The sequence below is a fragment of the Tasmannia lanceolata genome, unplaced genomic scaffold (genome assembly GCF_043159265.1).
Source record: "Tasmannia lanceolata isolate RefF3 unplaced genomic scaffold, GAP_Taslan_0.1 ptg000012l, whole genome shotgun sequence".
NCBI lineage: Eukaryota > Viridiplantae > Streptophyta > Magnoliopsida > Canellales > Winteraceae > Tasmannia > Tasmannia lanceolata.
Genome location: NW_027518689.1, coordinates 38,494,978 through 38,516,654, shown reverse-complemented (window position 1 = coordinate 38,516,654; position 21,677 = coordinate 38,494,978). Strand labels below are relative to the sequence as shown.

Sequence of the window (21,677 nt, the reverse complement as noted above, 5' to 3'; positions counted from 1 at the left end):
GATTGAGCCATAATTCCGAACCCCAGTCCCTCCAATCTTTGTTTTCCAAAATTTATAAAATATCCCAAAGTTTTGGCGTTGACCCCCTTGTTTGAGTTCCCGAGTCCTGAGGCTTAATTTGTACAACCTTATTTTGATATTTTCACTAACCCACCTTGTCTGCTTGAGCGCAGAATGTTACCCAAAATATTGTTAGTGTTCTCCAGAATCCTCTCGCAAAATTACATAAGAAATGGGCAAAAAATGGACAAGCAGACAAGCTGAGTTTGTGCAAAAAAAATCAAAACTGGATTGTGCTAGTGTCATTTGTTTAAGTGAAAGAGAAAGTGGTGTAAATTATACTAGAAGGGTGTTGTTCAAGGAAAGAAAAATGGGAGCAAATATATAGCTTGTGTCTTTAGGGCCCTTTCTCACCTCAAACCACCCTCTATACAACAAACAAGAATGGAAAATTACATACCAGGGGGGCTGTCCAGGAGGAAAATGGGGCAAAATATATCATTTCTCTTTCATAAAAGAGTGACCGAATTAGGATTTGTAAAAAAAGGAGGGAGGAAGAGATGGGCTTCTTGATGTTGGCTTCTCCCAACAGGGGAGCCGCATAGGGGCAGCCACCAAGAGCATAACAGACAGAGAGAGAGAGAGAGAGAGAGAGAGAGAGAGAGAGGGAGAAGAGGAAAGGGGAGCCACCATCTTCGCCGGGATCCAGGGCCTACTTCCTTGGATGACGACTCTTCTTTGTTATAGGTACATCTTGGTTCCGAGCTGGTCCTTGAATCGAGAGGTATCTCATTTACATCGCCACCCATGCTGTGAGTGGCATCATTTCGAGAGTTCCTTGGTAGAGCTCTCCTTCACATTGTGGAGATCTTAGAGGATTGACGGGGGACCTCGTGTCTGTAGACACCCCATTTTGACCGTGCCCTAAACCTCCCATTTTCATGAAAAATCCCATCAAATCAACGGGGTAGGGCTCCAAACTTCACCCTAGGCTAGTTTAAGGTCCCAGCTGGGTCCCCATAAAATTTCGTCGAAATCGGAGTGCGTTTGCTTAGCGAACGAGCCGCGAGAAGACCATAGCGTAAACCGTAGGAGGGGGATGAATCACCTCAAAATGGGCTGTCCATGGAAGATATAAGGGGCAGATTATATGTCATTTCTTTTTGGAACCCCTGTTTTTGCTTGGACTACCTTAAGAGCAAAATTGACTATGAAATGCATTAGAGGGGGTTGTCCCAAGTCAAAGAGGGGGGAGCATTAATATCTCATTTCCCTTTATAAAGGATCGAAGGCTAAAAAAAAAAGAAAAAAATTTCGTTTCAGAGGGAGAGAGCGAGGAGATCTCGTTCCCCAAATTCTAGAGAGAGAAGCTCTGGGGATTTGAGAGAGAGAGAGAGTAGATCTGCGCCCAAACCCTATCTTTCCGGTGAAATCGGTGTCATCTCCGATCGAATTTCAACTGGATTCTGATTAATTTTGGTTACTTTCCTTTCTTCTTCTTCTCCGATCGACTCCTCCGGCAGGATTGTCGGAGCTCCGATCGATCAGAAGTTTAAGTTTCTCAAATCTGTAGAGGGAGAGAGAGAGAGAGAGAGAGAGAGAGAGAGAGAGAGAGAGAGAGAGAGAGAGAGGGAGTTTTGATTTCAGACGCTGATGGAGGAGTTGCAGAAAAGAAGAAAATTAGGGTTCTAGAGACAAGAAATTCCCCCATTTTCGTTAGATTTTGAGCTTTTGGAAGGTTTCAACCTCCCGATTCGGATTTCAAATGCTCAACCTCTTCAAATCTGTGGAAATCACGACATTTCTCAACTGTTTCTACACTAATTTGAACAATTTCGTCCTTAGACCCTATCTCTAATCTTTGGTGCAGAGGATTTCCCTCACACCTCACCTCTCCTTTCAGCAGCCATGTTCTCTGCATTTCGCACATCGTCCTTCTTCTTCTTCCTTTTCCTCCTCTGCTATGTCTCTTTTATTCCTCATTCCTCTGCAATCGAATTTTCTCACTTGTCTCGTCTTATCGAGATCCAGGATCGAGAAAGAGCTTCTCCATCGGTCCAAGAAGCCGCTGCTCGAGGCTTTCTCCGCAGGCTCCTTCCCTCTCATTTGTCGTGCTTCGACTTCAAGATCATCTCTAGTGAGACCTGTGGTGGAAAATCTTGCTTTATGATTAACAACCATCCCTCTATTGGTATACAAGGGGCTCCAGAGATTTTAATCGAAGAGGTGAGCGGTGTAGAGCTTTCTACTGGTCTTCACTGGTATTTGAAGTATTGGAGTCAGGCACATATATCATGGGATCGAACTGGTGGTGTACAACTCTCTTCAGTTCCTAACCCTGGATCCCTTTCCCGTATTCAAGCTGATGGAGTTTTGATTCAAAGACCTGTTCCTTGGAACTACTACCAGAATGCTGTCACATCTAGCTATTCATTTGCATGGTGGGATTGGGAAAGATGGGAGAAGGAAATCGATTGGATGGCTCTTCAAGGTATCAATTTGCCTCTAGCATTTACTACTCAAGAGGCAATATGGCAAAAGGTTTTCCAGATGTATAATGTTAGCGGTTCAGATTTGGATGATTTCTTTGGAGGTCCTGCATTTCTTGCATGGTCACGTATGGAAAATTTGCATGGATGGGGTGGTCCACTGCCACAAAGTTGGTTTGATCAACAACTAATTTTACAGAAGAAAATTCTTGCTAGAATGTATGAATTTGGAATGTCTCCAGTGCGTTTTCTGGAAATGTACCTGCAGCACTACATTCTAGATTTCCATCAGCAAAACTAACACGCTTAGGAAATTGGTTTACTGTTGGTGGCGACTCAAGGTGGCGCTGCACTTATCTTTTGGATGCAACTGATCCCTTGTTTGTTGAAATTGGGGAAGCATTTATTGAGCAACAAATGAAAGAATATGGAAGGAGTGCTCACATATACAATTGCGATACTTTTGATGAGAATACTCCCCCTGTAGACAACCCGGACTACATCAACTCATTAGGTGCAGCAGTATATAGGGCAATGCAAAGTGGTGATGATGATGCTGTCTGGCTAATGCAGGGGTGGTTGTTCTCGTATGATCCGTTTTGGAGGCCACCACAGATGAAGGCACTTTTGCATTCTGTTCCCAGAGGGAGGCTGGTTGTCCTCGATCTATTTGCAGAAGTGAAACCTATCTGGTGGAGTTCTGAGCAGTTCTATGGTGTTCCTTACATCTGGTGTATGCTGCACAATTTTGCTGGAAACATTGAGATGTATGGGATTTTAGATTCAATTGCATCTGGACCTATCGAAGCCCGTACAAGTGAAAATTCAACCATGGTTGGTGTGGGGATGTCTATGGAAGGAATTGAGCAGAATCCTGTTGTTTATGATCTAATGTCTGAAATGGCATTTCAGCACAACAAAATTGATGTGAAGATGTGGATAGATCAATACCCAACGAGACGTTATGGAAGTTCTGTTCCAGCAATGCAAGATGCCTGGAATATATTACATCACACTACTTATAATTGCACTGACGGGTCCTATGACAAAAACAGAGATGTAATTGTTTCATTGCCAGATGTTGATCCATCCTTCATTTCATATCCGGTAGTATTTAAAAGGAGAAGTAATCAGCAATTTGGTGGAAAAAGCATCAAGAGGAACCTAACTGTGAAGATCCCCTAGAGAACTGCATGGTGGAACATATATCTGTGGACCAGAGAGAACTCCCACGAATTGATCAACATCAAGAAGAAATTCAAATTTCAGAAGCTAAGATACGACAATGGTCAAATGGAAAAGAAGGAAATATCCGTTCACTACTATCAACTTTGCGATATACATCTGAAGGCCAGCCTAATGATCTAGTGAGTACCTGCAACTCTCGATTGATTCAGTTCTTTCGCAATATCACTAACAACTCAGGTACTTCTTTTTCCTCCTCTCTAATTCATGCTTAATGTGTAGTTCTTGCTGATTTGGTTAGTTTGGATCTACATTTGGTTTGTTTATAATCACTGTTGATAGTAAAATTTGTTTGGTCTAACAAATCCAACATGATCTCCCCAAATATTGGTGAAGTTGCCTGTATATTTCTAACAGCAGCTGTAGGTATTCTTGAAGGGGTGATACCCGTTCAGCTTCTGTGGGTCAATCTGGTTACCAACGGCCTACCTGCAACAGCTTTGGGATTCAACCCTCCAGACAATGATATAGTGAAGACCCCCCTCGAAGAAGTGATGATTCTTTGATCAGAACCATGGATTTTATTTCGCTATTTGGTTATTGGGATCTACATAGGTCTAGTCACTGTGGGAGTTTTCATCATATGGTACACCCAAAGTTCCTTCTTGGGTTTCGACTTGAGCAGCGACGGCCACACACTCGTCTCTTATATTCCCAGCTCTCTAATTGGAGACAATGCCCAACCTGGGAAAACTTCACAGTGTCTACCTTCACTGCTGGGGCTCAAGTGTTCTCCTTTGACAGCAATGCCTGTGATTATTTCCATTTAGGCAAAGTGAAGGCCATAACCTCTCCCTCTCCGTTTTGGTCGCCATCGAAATGTTCAACTCCCTCAATGCCCTCTCCGAGGATACAAGCCTCTTCGTGATGCCACCTTGGGTCAGCCCATGGCGCTCCTCCTCGCCATGTCTATATCCTTCAGCCTTCATTTCTTGATCCTCTATGTTCCATTCCTTGCTCAAGTGTTTGATATCGTTCCTCTCAGCTTGAATGAATGGCTCTTAGTGTTGGCTGTTGCATTACCCGTGATCCTAATCGATGAGGTTCTGAAACTTATTGGGCGATGCAGAAGTCGAGCCACCGCACGAGCTTCGGAAAGATGCTAGGTTTTGGGCAGTGACATTTGTGGGTGTAGGGGCCATTTCTCTGGCTGCACTGCCAATGCAACATTTTCTATTTTGAGTTGCTGGGGCTAAGCTCATTCAATGTATCCACTCTTTGTCATTTGAGAGGGTGGTGCACCAAGAAATCAGTTGGTTCGATGAGCCTGAAAATTCAAGTGGGGCAATTAGTGCAAGGTTATCGGCCGATGCTTCAACCATGCGAAGCCTTGTAGGAGATGCTTTGACTCTTATGGTATAGAATATAGCAACAATCACATCAGGACTTGTGATAGCCATGGTAGCTAACTGGAGATTGGCGCTTATAATTTTGGTCCTACTACCTTTGGTGGGTTTGCAAGGATATGTTAAGATGAAGTTTCTTAGAGGGACTTACCGGATATGGTAGTACTCTCTGTTCTTTTCTCGTCTTCTTTAGGTAGAGAGTTCTCATCTTTTAGATGCCTTTACACTTTAGGTAACCCTTTCTTTGCAAAGGGCGATGAAGGCGTTAGCCCAAGCCCATCATTGGAGGGACTTACCCAGTAGTGGTAATACCCTCTTCCCTCTTATTCCCTCTTTCTTTAGGTAGAGACCTCTCATCCTTTCAGATATCTTAGATTATAAAAACCCATTCATTGCCGAGGGCGATGAAGGTGATAGCCCAAGCCCATCCTAGGAGACTTGCCCAGTCTTGCTAGTATTTTTCTCTATCTCATCTCTGTGCCTAGGAGACTTGCCTAGTCTCGTTAGCAATTTTCTCTATCCTACCTCTGTGTCTAAGAGACTTATCCAGTCTCATTTTCTTGCTAGACCTCCTCTTTGTGCGTCTTTTGGTTTTGGGAGAACACCTTACTCGGCTTGGCATCATACCCCGACCCTTATGGGTATTGGGTTGCACATTTGTTGCACCCTAGGGCTAGGTAGCTGTCCGGCCCGGCTGGGTGTTTTACCTTTGCCAAATATGCACAAGGTCTCTTTTTCCTTATTATTTGTGAGCTTTATCTTAGTTTGATAGTCCACTAGCATAGGAATCTGTCCTTAGTCTAGGGAGTCAGTCCTATCATCATAGGGGTTAGGATTCTATTCTACCTCTCATCGTATCATGTTTTTCTATCCGCTCCTGCAAGGTATAGGATGCTGTCCAACCCTTGCAGAGCTGTGTTTCTGTTCTTTTCCCCCGTAAAGCATAGGATGCTGTCCAACCTTTGCGGGATATCGGGAGTCTGTCCTCCCCTTATGATGATAGAATTTGTCCCCCTTGAGTCAAAAACATTTCAAAAACATTTGAAAACATAAAAAACATCTGAAAATCCAAAAATCTCAAAAATCTTGAGTCATTTAGGAGTAGTTAGGAAAATCGTTTCCGAACTACGTTGGCTTGATCCCTTCCCATAGGGTACGTAGTGCAGCTTGGGATCCACATCCCAAGTCCAGCCAAACCTTAAAAAAAAAAAATAAACATTTCAAACCTTTCCAAAAATATAAAAATTCTTCAAAACCTTTTTGAAAAAGATCTTTCCCTAGAGTTAGGAGTCTGTCTTAGCTATTTAGGGTGTTTTAGAGTTAGGAGTCTGTCCTGATTTGTTGATATGGTGTGTCCTGTCGTGTGAGTGTCCCTAGAGTTAGGAGGCCTCGAGTCGATCGGTTAGACATTTAGTCGAACCGATGGCTACACTAGGAAGCATATAGTCAGCCCATGGTTTTCCTTAGGTTGCACAGCCTAGTTACACGTAGGATATAGGGCCCACTTGCATTAGCTTAAGGCTAACCAACTTGCATTAATTAGGGCATATAGAGTCCTAAAACTCACAACTCACATGAATTTAAGCAATTGTACAAAAAAGCTTTAAAAATCAGTCGAGTCTAGTGGAATCGAGTCTAGGATAGCGGTTTTAGATGGTTAGGCATAATAGTTTAGAATAGGGCATCGAACTACGTTGACTCCGATTCTTCCCGAGGCCGGGATACGTAGAGCAGCTGGGATGGACGGCCATCTTGGTCCGAGTCAGGTCGCATTAGAGTTAGGACTCATTTTGTCCAGTCAGGTATAGAGTTGATTTGTGTTGTATGTTTTTGTTGTGTTTTCTTACTTTCATGTACAGATCCTATACATTTAGCTGTAACATGCATGTGTTTGCACACCAGAACTTAGACACCCATTAGGCATGTCACTTATAACCTAGTTTTGCTTAGGTGACACATCTTTCATTAATTTTGTGTATGTGTTTAATTTTCATCTCTGAGACATGCATGATTAGGTAGACGTCTTCTCAGAGATATATGTTCCCATTTCATATGACTTTCGCTCAAAACTCTTCAAAATCAATAACAAATGGCATAAGAGACCAGGTGCTTGCACTTGGGCGGATGAGGTGCTCTTCAGACCTTCCGAATTCGTAACCAGGCACGAACCCTCTTTTTATAATCTCTGGTTATCCGTTGCAACAGAGCATAGTATGGGATCCTTGGCCCACTTCCTTGGATGGCGACTCTTCTTTGTTTAAGGTACGCCTCGAATCTGGGCTAGTCCCCGAATCGAGAGGTATCTCACCTTTTATATCGCCACTCATGCTGTGAGAGGCACTTCTTTCGAGAGTTCCTTGGTAGAGCTCTCCATTCACGTGGATGATCCTGAGACTGACTCGCGTGGGGGCACGTCCCTCCCCGCCTCGCCTCTCGGATCGGGGTCCACAGGCCTTCTCAGAGATATATGTTCCCATTTCATATGACTTTCGCTCAAAACTCTTCAAAATCAATAACAAATGGCATAAGAGACCAGGTGCTTGCACTTGGGCGGATGAGGTACTCTTCAGACCTTCCGAATTCGTAACCAGGCACGAACCCTCTTTTTATAATCTCTGGTTATCCGTTGCAACAGAGCATAGTATGGGATCCTTGGCCCACTTCCTTGGATGGCGACTCTTCTTTGTTTAAGGTACGCCTCGAATCTGGGCTAGTCCCCGAATCGAGAGGTATCTCACCTTTTATATCGCCACTCATGCTGTGAGAGGCACTTCTTTCGAGAGTTCCTTGGTAGAGCTCTCCATTCACGTGGATGATCCTGAGACTGACTCGCGTGGGGGCACGTCCCTCCCCGCCTCGCCTCTCGGATCGGGGTCCACAGTGTCCCTCGCTCATTCGTCCTCGAGATCGGGGTCCACAAATGCATACATAGAATGTAATAAATTTATAATCTCATCTATACTATGCTCAGATCCAATACCTGCGTTTTCATTGCATGCATCTAAAATGACTTTTAAACCTTGTAACTTGATCCTTGGGTCTATTATTGTACTTAAAAAATATAGAGGAGGAATTTCTTAAAAATATTTTCTAAATTTATCCTTCATTCTATGAAGTAGACTTTCATTTTCCAATCTTGATCTATTGTTTTTAAAACAAATAGTAATTTTATATATTTGACCCAAAATTAATTGTGAGGTTGGATAGTAAACACCGGAAAGAAGATTAGTTGCATTTAAAAATACTTCTAATAAATCTGCAATAATTTCACAACTATTCCAATATTCTAGAGATATAGTATGATTGCAAGGTGGAGGCATATGTTCTTGGCAAAATGTTGTAATTATAGTTTTGAACTCAAATGATGCTTTTAACATTTTATAAGTTGAATTCCACCTACTTTTAATATCTAAGGGGATTTTTTGTAGTTTTTTCCTAAAATTTTACATAAAGCTTTAAATTCTTGTCTTCTATGCCCTGAAGACTGAATAAATTGAAGACAATTCTTAATAATCTCTATCTGTGGTGCAATTTCCGATAAACCATCTTGTACAGTTAAATTTAAAATATGGCATGCACATCTAATATGAAATAGTTGTCAATTTAAAATAGGTTTCAATTGAGATTTTAATAACCCTATTGATGCAGTATTATTACTAGCATTATCGAAGCTAATAGAAAAAAAAATTATTTTGAATTTTAAAATAGTGAACAGTAGAGAATATAGATTTTGATATAGAATGACCATTATGTAGGAATTCTAATTGAGTAAAACTAAGTATTCTTTTTTCTAACATCCAGTTCGAATTAATATAATGTCATGTTACACAAATATAGCCTTGATTTTGTTTACTAGTCCAAATATCGGAAGTAAGTGCAATTTTTCCATTAAAATTTTCAAAACTTGAAATCAATTGTTATTTGCTTTCAATAAATAATTTAAAAGAATCTGGTTTTATAGTATTTCTAGTCACTTTTTTAAAAGCAGGATTTAGAGCTTTTTGAATATATTTTTCAAATCTTTTACTTTCGGCCATAATAAATAGTTGCTCATCTTGTATGATGTATGATGCCAGTTCTCTCCTATTCCTATCTTGAGAATAAGAAAAAGTTCCTAATGAACTAGAAGTGAGGCTTAATTGGGTTTGTTTAGGGTCTAATGACCCTTGCTTTGTACTACAAACAGTGGAGTGCCTTGCCAAGTGCCCTGTTTCACCTTTACTTTTACAACTAAAATCTTTTAAACATAATTAACAAATAGCCCTTTGTTCTAAAGCTCCCTTAGAATCCTTTTTTTCTTCAATGGTAAAAAACTTTCATACTTGTGAAATCGTACCTCTAGACGTTTTAGTATTAGGAGCTTGACTCCCACTAGTACTACAAGGTCCTTTGGTAGGTTCATGAGCAATTTGATATTCGTATTCTGGAGTATATGTATCATCATTCCAAGGTTCTACACAAGCCTCCAGTAATTCATCATTTCCCATAATTTCATTTGGTTGAAAATAGTGGTCACTTGAACCGGCCATTTAAAAAAAATTACAAAGATGGGCTATAAGTAAATTTTAAAAAATAAATTCTAAATACCTCAACTTTGCTTGAATCGCCCACGGAGTTGTTAAGCGCCTTCTTGAATACTAATTACCGCAAGTTGTTAAGCACCTCGATTAGAGAATTGGATGTAATAAGAGAATTGGATGTAATAAGAGAATTTGATGTAATTAGAGAGAAGATTAGAGAGAGTAATATGAAAGGAAGAGTAATAAGAAAGTAATAAGAGAGTAATTGAGGGTGAGAAATGAATTGAGGGAGAGTGATATTTATAAGACTTGTAATATAATGAGTTACTAAAATACCCCCAAAATATAGTTGTTGAGGGGTTATTTTGGTAAAAACATGTGTAATCCCTAAAGTACCTTCAAATATAGTTGTTAGGGGGGTTATTTTGGTAAAAACAAGTAAAATCACTAATGTACCCCCCAAATATAGTTGTTGGGGGGGTTATTTTAGTAAAAACATGTGTAATCCCTAAAGTATTCCCAAATATAGTTGTTGGGGTTTATTTTAGTAAAAACATGTGTAATCCCTAAAGTATCCCCCCAAATATAGTTGTTGAGAATGTTATTTTTGGAACACAAGAAATTACCCAATGTAATTTCCGAAAATCCCGCCCTCACTAGCTGTTTTTTCTAACTTTAAGGGGTTTTTTTTGAGAAAACACAAAATTTTAAAAAAAAAACACAAAAAAACACAAAGGCAAAATCGCCAGTGGGCCATGCCGTGCCGTGCCGTGCCGCGGGCCGTGCCGGTTCGTGCCGGCGGGCCGGCAAACCTAGCCCGGCACAGCCCACATCACTGTAGCAATCGTGCCGTGCCGCGGGCCGACACGCCCTAATTGCCACCTTGACCGTAGGGGTACCACACTCTTTATTGGAAACGGAAATACAGAAGTGGCAATCATTTTAGAGAGAATTTATATGATGTTTACATTGTGCCCAAACAGATGAACGGTTTGGATCATTGAAAAAAGTGGGCCGTACCTACTTTTTTTTTTTTTAAGGCTTCACGTGTTTTCACGGCCACCATCATATAAATTCTCTCATTTTAGATATCCCAACTTTAAAGCCTCCTCCAATGAAAAGGCTTTTTCAGGCATTGCTTATCCACAATGGAGACTAATCAATAAAGTGGATAATGGAGACTGATCAATAAATGGTTTGGGTAATTGAACAAGTATTACTGACCTCTACTTTGGACCATCCTTATTTTTCTTTAGAACACAAGGGGCGCACAACATATAATATCTCCCCAAATTCTCCTGCTCATCATCCTTTTGGGAGAAAGGGCGCCACAACATATGATTTCGCCCAAAATTTTCATGCTCTCATCTATTAGATGATATTTGTAACCCCTACTTTTTATATTGGCACCCATACCATTTTGTGAAATTCTTAGTTAAGAAAATGTGTTTGACGCCAAGAAGGGGAGTGATAAATCGACTCCCATATATCTTAAATCGACCCCCATGTGTCTATCTCTCTCCTCTTTCTCTCTCTAACCCAGAGGAGAGAACAGACGCATAGGGAGTCGATTTAAGATATTTGGGAGTCATTTATCACTGCCCACCAAGAAAATGTCAAGCAAAAATGAAGGGTAGAAAATGTCTCAAGCTAAAAAAAAAGATTAAATATCCCAGAAAATAAGATCTACAAATAAATGGTGTACAAAACAAATCCATGTTAAAAATAGTATTATCGTCTTTGTTTGGTACGGGTAGGACCCTAGGAGTCTTAGAGAAGAGGGTTACAAATCTGGGAGCTTTGTGATCAATAGTTGAGATTTCACAGGAACCACGACGAGCACTTGAAGAAGAAAGAGGTGTAGGCTAGTTTATAGCTGTAAATTAGCTTTGTTTTGTTTACAAATTGAAAATCTTAAGGTAAACCCAATGCTTTTGAAAAGAAAATGAACAAAATTTCAGTAATATCACACCATAAGGATGAATCATTCAAATGGCCTTTGACAATACTGTGGAAAGCATACCTGTATTTAAATTTTACACTCACCTTGCATACAGTCCCCTTTGGCTTCAAAAGGCCTTTGGCAATGCCACTTAAAGCACACCTGTACTAACATTTTACACACCTCATGTTTTCAAAAGAACACAAAAGGGAGGATATATAGAGATATCTCTATGCATGCAATGCCTTTGGCTGCAACTCAAAAACCCTCCTCTTCTCTCTAAATTCACTGGGATATATAAGCACAGAATCCACACAAAGACCTTCTTTGGCAATGCCATAGAGAGCATACCAGTATTTACATTTTACACACCTGTTTTTCAAAATAATACAAAAGGGAAAATATATAGATATCTCTATGTATACAATGCCCTTGGCTGCAACTCAAAAACTCTTCCTCTTCTCTCTAAATCCACTGGATATATAAATACAGAATCCACGCAAAGACCTCCTTTGGCGTGGAGTGCAATGCAAACCCTTAGCTGCAATTCAAAAACCCTTCCTCTTCCCTCTAAATCCACTGGGGTATATAAATACAGAATCCACACAAAGACCTCCTTTGGTGTGAGTGCAATAAAAAACCCTTGGCTGCAACTCAAAAACCCTTCCTCTTCTCTCTAAATTCACTGGGATATATAAACACAGAATCCACACAAAGACCTCCTTTGGTGTGAGTGCAATCAATCTGGGTCATTGAGAACTTGACCTTCGTTGATGTATTGGAGTTCTCGACAACGAAGTCGCCAACATGGTAATTGATCCAGTTTCCGGGTTCGTCCAAATAACACTGGGACAAAGCATGCTGACCATCTGAAGTTGATAGCTGAAAGCGCACGGGCTTTATGTCCCATCCATGGATGTGTTCGGGATTACAGATCCGACGGCCGAGTCTCTTGGAAGCCCGGCCTAGCTGAAGCCTGAAGAAGAGGCTATAAGTCCCAACCGGAAAGTGAAACTCAAGCTCTCCACCCACCTCAAACCACCAAATTTGTTGGAGATAGGCAACTGTACGGAATCTACAGGCAAGACAGTTGAAACTTTACATAAATAACCCTTACTTCAACTTTATTTGTTTTTGAGCAATAGTAACCTTGATCTTATCAATAGCTACATGTTAAGACATGTGAGAAAAATAGCACAAAGAAAGCGACATGACTTTCATGAACGCGAGCATTTTCAAATGATGAAAAGGAACATTGTGGCTCTTATGGATGAAAAGGAACATGAGCGTTTTCAAATGCACATCTAAAGGCGTGCGAAGTATTCAGAGACGAATCTTCTCAATCATGTTCGATGGACATTGATTCTCCATATGTTTAGGAGAATTTCGGTGACATCATTCCATAGGTTTTGGGAGGAGATTAGGTGGAGCAGTGATCACTTGACGGGCTCTGACCCTAGATCCGGGAGGTTGAAGCCGAACATCGATGGTTCGAGTTTTGGTAATTCAGGCCCAACAGGGATAAGGGAACTGTCGAGAAATGTGGATAGAGAGGTTCCATGAGCTTTTACGGGTCCAATTGGAGAAAAGGGAGCGATCGAGGCAGAGGTTATGGCACCCCTCAGGGGAGTTTAATTCACTATTCGGGATCAAATTCAATATATAATCATTGAGGGAGATACCCTCAATGTGGAAAGATGGTTGAGAGACGAGAGGAACTACCCTGAGCGACTAGCTAATGCCATAGAGGAGATCTGGAATTCTTTTAAGGGACTTGATACAGAGATCTGACACGCCTGACGATCAGCTAACATGGATGTTGATGCTTTAGCAAGACCGGGAGTCGCTAGAGAGGAGATACTATTCTTAGACCACTTACCACCTTGAGAGTGTAGTGTCCGTGGTGGTTGTCCTAGCATTGGGCTTCTCTGCATTCTCTTATTTTTCTTTTTAACTTTTCTGTCATGTTCCTTTTGTACTGCTCCTTTATACCACCTCGGTCTTGGGGCTTTCTTTGGTTTAATAAAGTATTCACTATTCCAAAAAAAAGAGTCACGGCAAAGCTGCATGTCTTAAAGTATCTTTTATTTTTTTCTAATTAGAAGGTCTAAAACAATATAATATGCTCAGGCTCTGTTTCTTTCGACGTAAAATGGGTGTAAAACAAATTTTATGCCCACGTTTTTAGTGGAAAATGGGTGTAAAATTTGTTTTATGCCTATTTTACGTCGAAAGAAACGGAGCCTCAATGAATAATACACTACGAAACGTACTAGACCATAATGCCACAGCTTACAAACTAGGTTAACCCAGGTCTTTAGACAAGACAGTCCATATTCAATTTTGAGCATAAGCTAACCAAATCGTATGATCTATTACTCTACAACTACTATGCTTGCGCATCAAAAATCCATTTGACATGTGCATTATATATTCACTGTACTTTATTACACACCATGTGATTATCACAATATCATCATAAACCTTTTTGTTGAAATACTGTAAAAGCCGGTTGGACGTGGTGGGTGTGAGTCTAGTACTCATATAGAAAACTCTAAATGTGACGAGTTATAGCCTATGTACTTCATATTACCATAGAACAAATAAGGCTAACATTATGCATTGTCAAATTTTCTGTATATGATTTAGTATCTATTACATCAACTCAACTCAACTAAGCCTTTGTCCCAAACTAGTTGAGGTCGGCTATATAGTATTTATTACATGGTAAACCAAAATTAGGAACGTTTATTCCTAGCGTTCCATAGTTACCGACTTCTATTTCATCTTTAAAGCTTCTAGTGTGTATGTTATAACCAGTGTTTATAAAATCTGTGTAAGACATTTTGTATCGGTGTTAGAGCACATTACAAATGCATGCTAGACTAGATAACACAGCCTTCAACGACCCTTATCCTTTTGAAACTTGAAAGTAAATCACTGGAAAATAAATTCCTTCGAGAGAACATGGCTAATTTCTTTACCTCTCGAACCTTTTAAAAGTTGATAATTTTATTACATTCACAAAAAAATAGCCTATTTGCCCTTACCAAGTGCAAAACTTTCAAGCACTTCTAGTTCAAAAAAGAAGAAGAAGAGGGTTTCAAAGAATTGATTAAAAACCCAACTTTACCATGCTAGAGAAGCTCTAACAGACTGAACAGAACAGGAATTACATACGGAAAAGGGATACACCTCTAGAAAGCCAACCTACCAATAATGCAAAAGCCACAAATGGAGCAGAAAATAAATACAACCCTGGAACACAAGGCCTTGCAATGCGCTTTGTTGAATCTTTTAGAAGATTAGAGATTTGGTGCGACCCAAAGGAAGGGTGGCTGAAAACCCAACCTCCTCCCTCTAGAAAATTTTCGGGATAGAACCACATGCATGCCAAACAATGTGGCTTCTAGCTATCGCAGGATTTTCTGGAACAAAGACCCACATAAAAAAGATTCAAATTTTGCAAGGCTTCCTGAAACCTGGATTTAACATTTCACTTTGTCAAGACAAAAGGGAACCCAATCAAGATACAGGACCATAAAACCGAGCTGTGATTTCCTGATCAAAACCCATTAATGGAATTGAAAGCAGATTCATGATATTGTAAAGTGGTACATAATAAGCCAGGTAAAAAACTTGCAAAAACAGACACCCAACCCAAACATATCAAAATCAACTAATAACAAAGTTCAAGTTATCGCTCATGATCGTGCAAAGAGTCCAACCAGATAACCAGAGGAGCAGAGAAAACACAATACAAATTAAATCTGGCTTGGCGGTTTTCGGCAACTAAACATGCAAAAACTTGGATTTCATAATCACAAAGGCATGTATAATCATATATTTCAAAACCGTCTTTTTCCATCTCCAAGGATAATTCAATAACTTGAAGCCAAAAAAAAAGAGGTACCTAGATTCCTCGGTCGGAATGTAATTCCAATATCTCCTGTCATCAATCCCCGTTATGGATAACGCCTTTGAAGACATTGACAAGCAAATTCCACCTGTACTCTTCTCCAGCCAAGCCTCCTACAGAAATATAAAAAAGAAGAAGAAGAAGCCCAATTTAGCAACTTACGATTAAGAAACCCACATAAATCCTCTTCCTATTCCAGTTTCTTCAATAAAATTGAAAGAAGGGATTTTTATCCAACCTACCAACCCTAACTGGCCTTTTGGTTACAAGGATTTTGCAATCCAATATTCTAAAATCCTTGATTTTACAAGCTAAAACCTAGATTGTAAATCCTAAAACATTTATTTTGAATGCGTAAATAAGCTGTGTTACCACTCAGTCTAGTAAAATCAATATTTTAGCCCAAAAAATCTAGGTTTTAGCTTCTAAAATCCAGGATTATAAAATCAATGTATCGAAGAGGAGAGGGATCAGACCTTGGTGCCTCCATCAAAGGGATTCGGCCTACAGAGCCACGCATAAATCTCTTTCCTGCTGAAATCAGAAGGAATTTCATCGAACAATTTCTCAACAAGGTACTGATAATTCCCCGGAAGTTTCGATTCCCAAACACAATCTGCCGAAGCCGCGCCTCGAAAAGTTCGATTCAATCTCGCCAATTTGCAGATATCGGGCGGATCTAGATGAAGAAGAACTGAAGCTATACAACCTTCAGGTATGTCTCCGAGTCCAGGTTTCAAAAGAGAAGCCACATCTCCTTCTTCTGAAACAAATCCAGAAAATCCAGCCCCCATGAAAACAAAAACCCTAACCCTAGCGATCTTGAAACTACTGAACCCTAACACTAATTCCTTTCAAATTTCAAGGTTTTGAAGGGAGAAAGAGACATTGAAAGCAGAAGAGAAAAGCTGGTTGGAGAGGGTTTCTCCTTTTCATTCTTGTGAACGGACACAGATCTCCAAGCTGAAGCTGTATTTTCTTCATGAGAGACGAAGAAAGAGACACATACAAGAGGTTTCAAAGCTGGAGTGTGTAATAAATTCCTGGTTTCGCATCCAAGCCAACATTAAAAAACGATATGGGAAAAATTGCCAATGGGGTAAATCAAAATACGAAAATTGTCAACGGGGTGCACACTTTTAAAAAATTGTTAGAGAGGGACGAAATAAGGGTTATGAACCATCCAAAAGGGAGTTATTCAAGAGGGGGTTATCAACCCTCTTTAACAATTTTTCAAAATTGTGTCCCCCGTTGACAATTCTTTGTATGTTGGTATCTCCATTGGTTTCAAAAGGGGGATAATCAGGAACTGCCCTTTGGTTGTAAAAATTGACTATATTTCTATTGACTGTTACATCAATCTAATCCATGATGGGGACATCTGGGTGAGTTATCGGACCGTTGATCTTGTATTAACAGCATGAAGATGTGTCTCATCCGTAAGTTTAAGAAGTAAAGTAACTAGCTATGTAGGTACATGTGCAAGTGAGTTGATCTTGACTCTTGATCCTAACTCAGTTGATCCTATGAGGAAGGGACATCGCATTGGACTAAGAAAATCAAGGGCTGATCTTGTATAACAGTGTCGGGGGACATCTCATCCGTTAGATTGTAAGGTGACTGGGTAGACAGCCTCTGTCAGATCTATGCTAATATGATTTGTTTTGGGGTCCAACAGTATGAAGGGACATGACAAGTTGATTATAGTCGTTTTACTTGGGACAGCCCCCTCTAGTGTAAGGTTCTGATAATTCTCAAAAGGGCAGTGATACATTTGACCCTTCTTACTTGGGACAGCCCCTCATTGTATTTATTACTACTCCCGAGTGTAAAGAAGGGACGAATATATCATTTTCCATGAAATAAAGGACCAATTACCGATGGGGGACAAACATTAGGTAAAATTATCAACGGAACCCATTCTTTTTAAAAATTATCAACGGGGGACAAAAGAGGTCTTGTCAGTAAGAGCTGGACGAAAATACTCGTTGGCATTTAGAACACGTTTTGACCTTGTTTTCTCCTTCTTCCCTCTTCTTTTACTTATCCATTATCACATTTTTGATTTTTTACCCTACTAGTCATCTTCCTCCTTGTTCAGCCACAATTGTTGTTGGTAAATCTTGAAAACTTGAATGTAGAGTTCTTACCATCTATCTCTTTGTATTTAGGTTTTGTTTTTAGGGTTTTGCACTATTTTTCATTCATTTATTTCTGATTTATCTTATTTAGGGTTTAAGCGATTTGTTTGTTAGGGTGAGTTCTGGAGATAATGCATGGATGGCTTCACTCACTTTTTTGGAAGACAAGTGGTTGTATAACAAAAAGTTGATGTAATACATGAATGAATGGCTACACATTTTTTGATTTAATTAAATTTTTTTTTTGTAATACACAAATTGGGATGTAATACATGAAGCACATTTAATGAAAACAACATCCATTTCTTTTGTTATTTCTATCATGAGCATAATTATAATGTCATTAGAAGAGTTGCTACAGGTAGGGGGTTTTGTAGCAGAAGAGGTTTATCAACTCTCTGGAAGGGGTTAGTAACTCTCAAAAGTAGGGTTACCAATTTTCGAATGGATTTATCAAGTACTTGAAAATTGGCCGAGGGTACTGGAGTTTTGGAAGAGGGTTTTCAAGTCTCTAGGCTTGGGGTTATCTAGTATAAAAAATGGGGCAACCAATTTCCGAATGGGGTGATCAAGTCTCTAAAAATTGGCCAACGGTACTAGAGTTTTGGAAGGGGGTTTTCAAGTCTCTGGGATTAAGGTTATCTAGTATAAAAAATGGGGTTACTAATTTCTGAATGGACTTATCAAGTCCTTGAAAATTGGCCGAGGGTACTAGAGTTTTGGAAGGGGGTTTTCAAGTCTTTAGGATTGGGGTTATCAAGGATCAAAATGGGGTTACCAATTTCCGAATGGGCTTATCAGGTCTCTAAAAATTGGCCGAGGGTACTAGAGTTTTGGAAGAGGGTTTTCAAGTATTTGGGATTTGGGTTATCTAGTATCAAAATGGGGTTACCAATTTATGAATGGGCTTATCAAGTCCCTTAAAATTGCTCAAGAGTACTGGAGTTTTGGAAGGGGGTTTTCAAGTCTCTGGAGTTGGGGTTATCGAGTATCAAAATGGGGTTACCAAATTTCGAATGGGCTTATCAAGTTCCTTATGATCATGTTTTTACTTCCTGTTTTTTTCCACTCGTTCATTTTCATGTTTTTTTCTTTCTACCATACGATTCAATCTTCCTCATCCTCCATTGAAAGGGAGAAGGAGAAATGCAAAACCCTAAAACAAATGAAAAACAAAACCTAGATATTGAGAGAGAGAGATGAGAGAATGAACTCATGTTTCAAATTTTCAAGTTTTCCCGCCTCCAATGGTGGCTAAATGATAAAGAAGATGACTGGTAAGGTAAAAAAAACAAAGTTGAAAATGAAAAAGTAAAAAAAAAAGAGATAAGAGGGAAAAGTGGAAAAGCAAAACGTGTTGCTTAAGAAAAAGGCATTTTCGTCCAGCTTTTAATGACAAGACCTCTTTTGTCCCTCGTTGATAATTTCTGAAAAGCAAGGGTCTGTTGATTATTCCACCTAATTTTTGTCCCCCATTGGTAATTGATCCTAAAATAAATGGAGTGGAACCAAATGAACTATAACAGCCAACTAAGTTTACCCCGGCGCCTCTCTTTCTCTCTCTCTCTCACTCATATGCATTACACGTGCCTCCACTCTGCAGCTATCTTACTAAAGAGGGGACAATATTGTGATTAAATTAAATAGCTAAGGTTAAATTAAATATCTCCATATACAAGGTTTCACATTTAAGCTTAAATTAGAAGGTCATTTTTTGGGCAGAGTTTTTTTTTATACGATTCACGCCGCATCCACCCCACAAGGCCTCAGGGGCCCATATGAATGGATGATCTAAACCATTCATCTTTAGGCCCCTTCGTAAGTATCCCGTCTTGAAAAAAAAAAATGAGGGCTGTTATGATGATAAACCTTTTGATTTGAGGAGTTTTCATGGCCGTGCTCTAAAAAAAGACCTAAAAATCGAAGTTTTATTATCATCCTACGGTCCTCACTTTTGCCTCAGCGGTTCAGCCTATCTATGAAAGATCAAAACATGAAGGGATTAGATCATCTATTCATATGGGCCCGCTTCATTGTGGGCTGCACAAGCACTGTGGGCGATATATAAAAGTTTTCTTAAGTAACCAACTCTGCAAAATTTTATCTTGTTAGTACTTTGGAAATAGTAGACAGCGATTTGTTGGGACCATAGCAGAAGGCATTTCAGGACTGGCTGTTGCATGGGAGAGCAGCCACATAGGCTCACTTTTCAACATATTTTGTCTTATTCATGTAATTCTTCCCTCGTGGCTGCTCTCTCATCCAATTTCTCCTCAATTTAGAGTGAGATTAACATATTGCCCATAGGAGGAATGATAGAATGAAGGGCACCTTGCAAAAATCAGCTTCAAGAGCATCCCTATTGGTTGATTTCTGCAAATTCAACACGGTTTTCACTTTTTTAGGCGCCTTCTACTTTTTTCAGTACCACACTATGCAGAAATTAACCAATAGGGCTTCCTAGAAGCTGATTTTTGCAAGGGCACCCTTCATTCTATCATTTTTTCTTTCCGTAAACTCTGATAAGGTGCTCTACAACTGTGACTATCACCCTTAGCATAAGATTCTTAATCACGTTAAAGTGTTCCCACCGAAATAAATGTATAAAGATCCACACTGTTTGGCTTCTCTTTAATATTTTTAACTTTCGAAAGGGCCAGCCTTTCACTTTACTTTTCCCTTTTCTTCTACTGTCCATTTTTTTTAATTTTTTTTTTACGGAGTCCCCGTCCAGAAAATAAAATAAAAATAACCGGCCACAAGAAAGATTAAAAAGCTGCTTCGATTACTGTCATCCATTAAAAATTATAGGGAAAATTATTAAAAAAAATGCAGAGTTTTAGTGAAATTGTGACATTTCAAATTCATGAAAAAGAGGCTGTCATGTTACATGTACAGTCAGAGAGTGGAATGGATGAAACCACCCTTTTATATTATTAAAAAAAGCCCTTTCCTCTTACCCCTCTTCAAACCCTTCTTTTACTTCCCCCCTCTGTTGATGACGTAGTGTGTCCCCACCCCCCTTGAATCATGTTAGTGCACGTTTCCCACCTTTAGGCCCTCTCTCTCTCTCTCTCTCTCTCTCTCTCCACAACAGGAACAGTTGATGGGCCCCTAAAATTCTCCCCATTGGTGCCCAAATCCAACCCCCCACTATGACAGTGTACAGTCCAAACCATAGGATGATCCAAGCGGTCCATTTCATAGGCCACACTGTAAATAGGTTGTGTCCCAAAAAACTATTTCCATATGATGATCCTATCCCTCAGATATAAAGAGAAATTGCTTATTATGGAAACCTATATAGATTGGAGGGCTGTGATCATCATATGCAAATGATTTTTGGGGCACAAGCCATTTACGTTATGGCCCATCAAATGGACGGCTAGGATCATCCTATAGTCTGGATGGTACACTTCATTTAAAAAAATATGCGTGGGGCCTAAATTGGGCCTTAATGTTATTGTACGACCAACTCTATAGGATTATCCAAACCATGGACGGCTTGGATCACCCTATGTTGTGGACGGGCCTTAATGTTACTGTACGACCAACTCCATAGGATGATCCAAACCATTCATTTGATGGGCCACAATGTAAATAGGTTGCGCCCCAAAAATCATTTCCATAGGATGATCATAACCCTACAATCTATAGAGATTGCATAAGATGTAGTTTCTATTTAGATCGGAGGGCTAGGATCAGCCTATGAAAATTATATTTTCGGACGCAATCTATTTACGTTTATGGCCCATCAAATGAACGGTTTGGATTATCCTATGGTGTGGTATGGGCGGGGCTTACGTTGTTCAAAGATGGGCCCACCATTTACAATGTTAGAACCACTTTAGAATGTTAGAACCACTATTGAACCTCTCGGAACCACTAAATTGTGGTTCTGAGGCCTACATAATGGTTCTAAGATGTTTAAAACACCAATGATACACTCATGATCAATTTTACAACGAATACAATACTATTACGATGTAGGAACCACTACTTGCACTCTTGAAACCATACTTTACACTCATGAAACCACTATTTAAGCCCTAGAACCATTAAATTATGGTTCCGA

General features: G+C 39.8%; 1 protein-coding gene and 2 pseudogenes across 1 annotated transcript; 2 read left to right on the top strand and 1 right to left on the bottom strand.

Annotated features, from left to right (window-relative positions):
• The first annotated feature begins 1,885 nt into the window (after positions 1–1,885).
• Positions 1,886–3,674, top strand: LOC143888782 (alpha-N-acetylglucosaminidase pseudogene; annotated as a pseudogene).
• An 8-nt stretch (positions 3,675–3,682) lies between these two features.
• Positions 3,683–4,840, top strand: LOC143888781 (calcium-transporting ATPase 1, endoplasmic reticulum-type pseudogene; annotated as a pseudogene).
• A 6,975-nt stretch (positions 4,841–11,815) lies between these two features.
• Positions 11,816–16,513, bottom strand: LOC143888137 (F-box protein PP2-A13-like). The gene is made up of 3 exons (XM_077392457.1): positions 15,938–16,513; positions 15,456–15,574; positions 11,816–12,617 (listed from the first exon to the last, which is right to left on the bottom strand). Exons 1-3 carry the CDS (start codon positions 16,253–16,255, stop codon positions 12,197–12,199), a joined length of 858 nt encoding a protein of 285 aa, XP_077248572.1. The 5' UTR covers positions 16,256–16,513; the 3' UTR covers positions 11,816–12,196.
• Between the last annotated feature and the right edge of the window lie 5,164 nt (positions 16,514–21,677).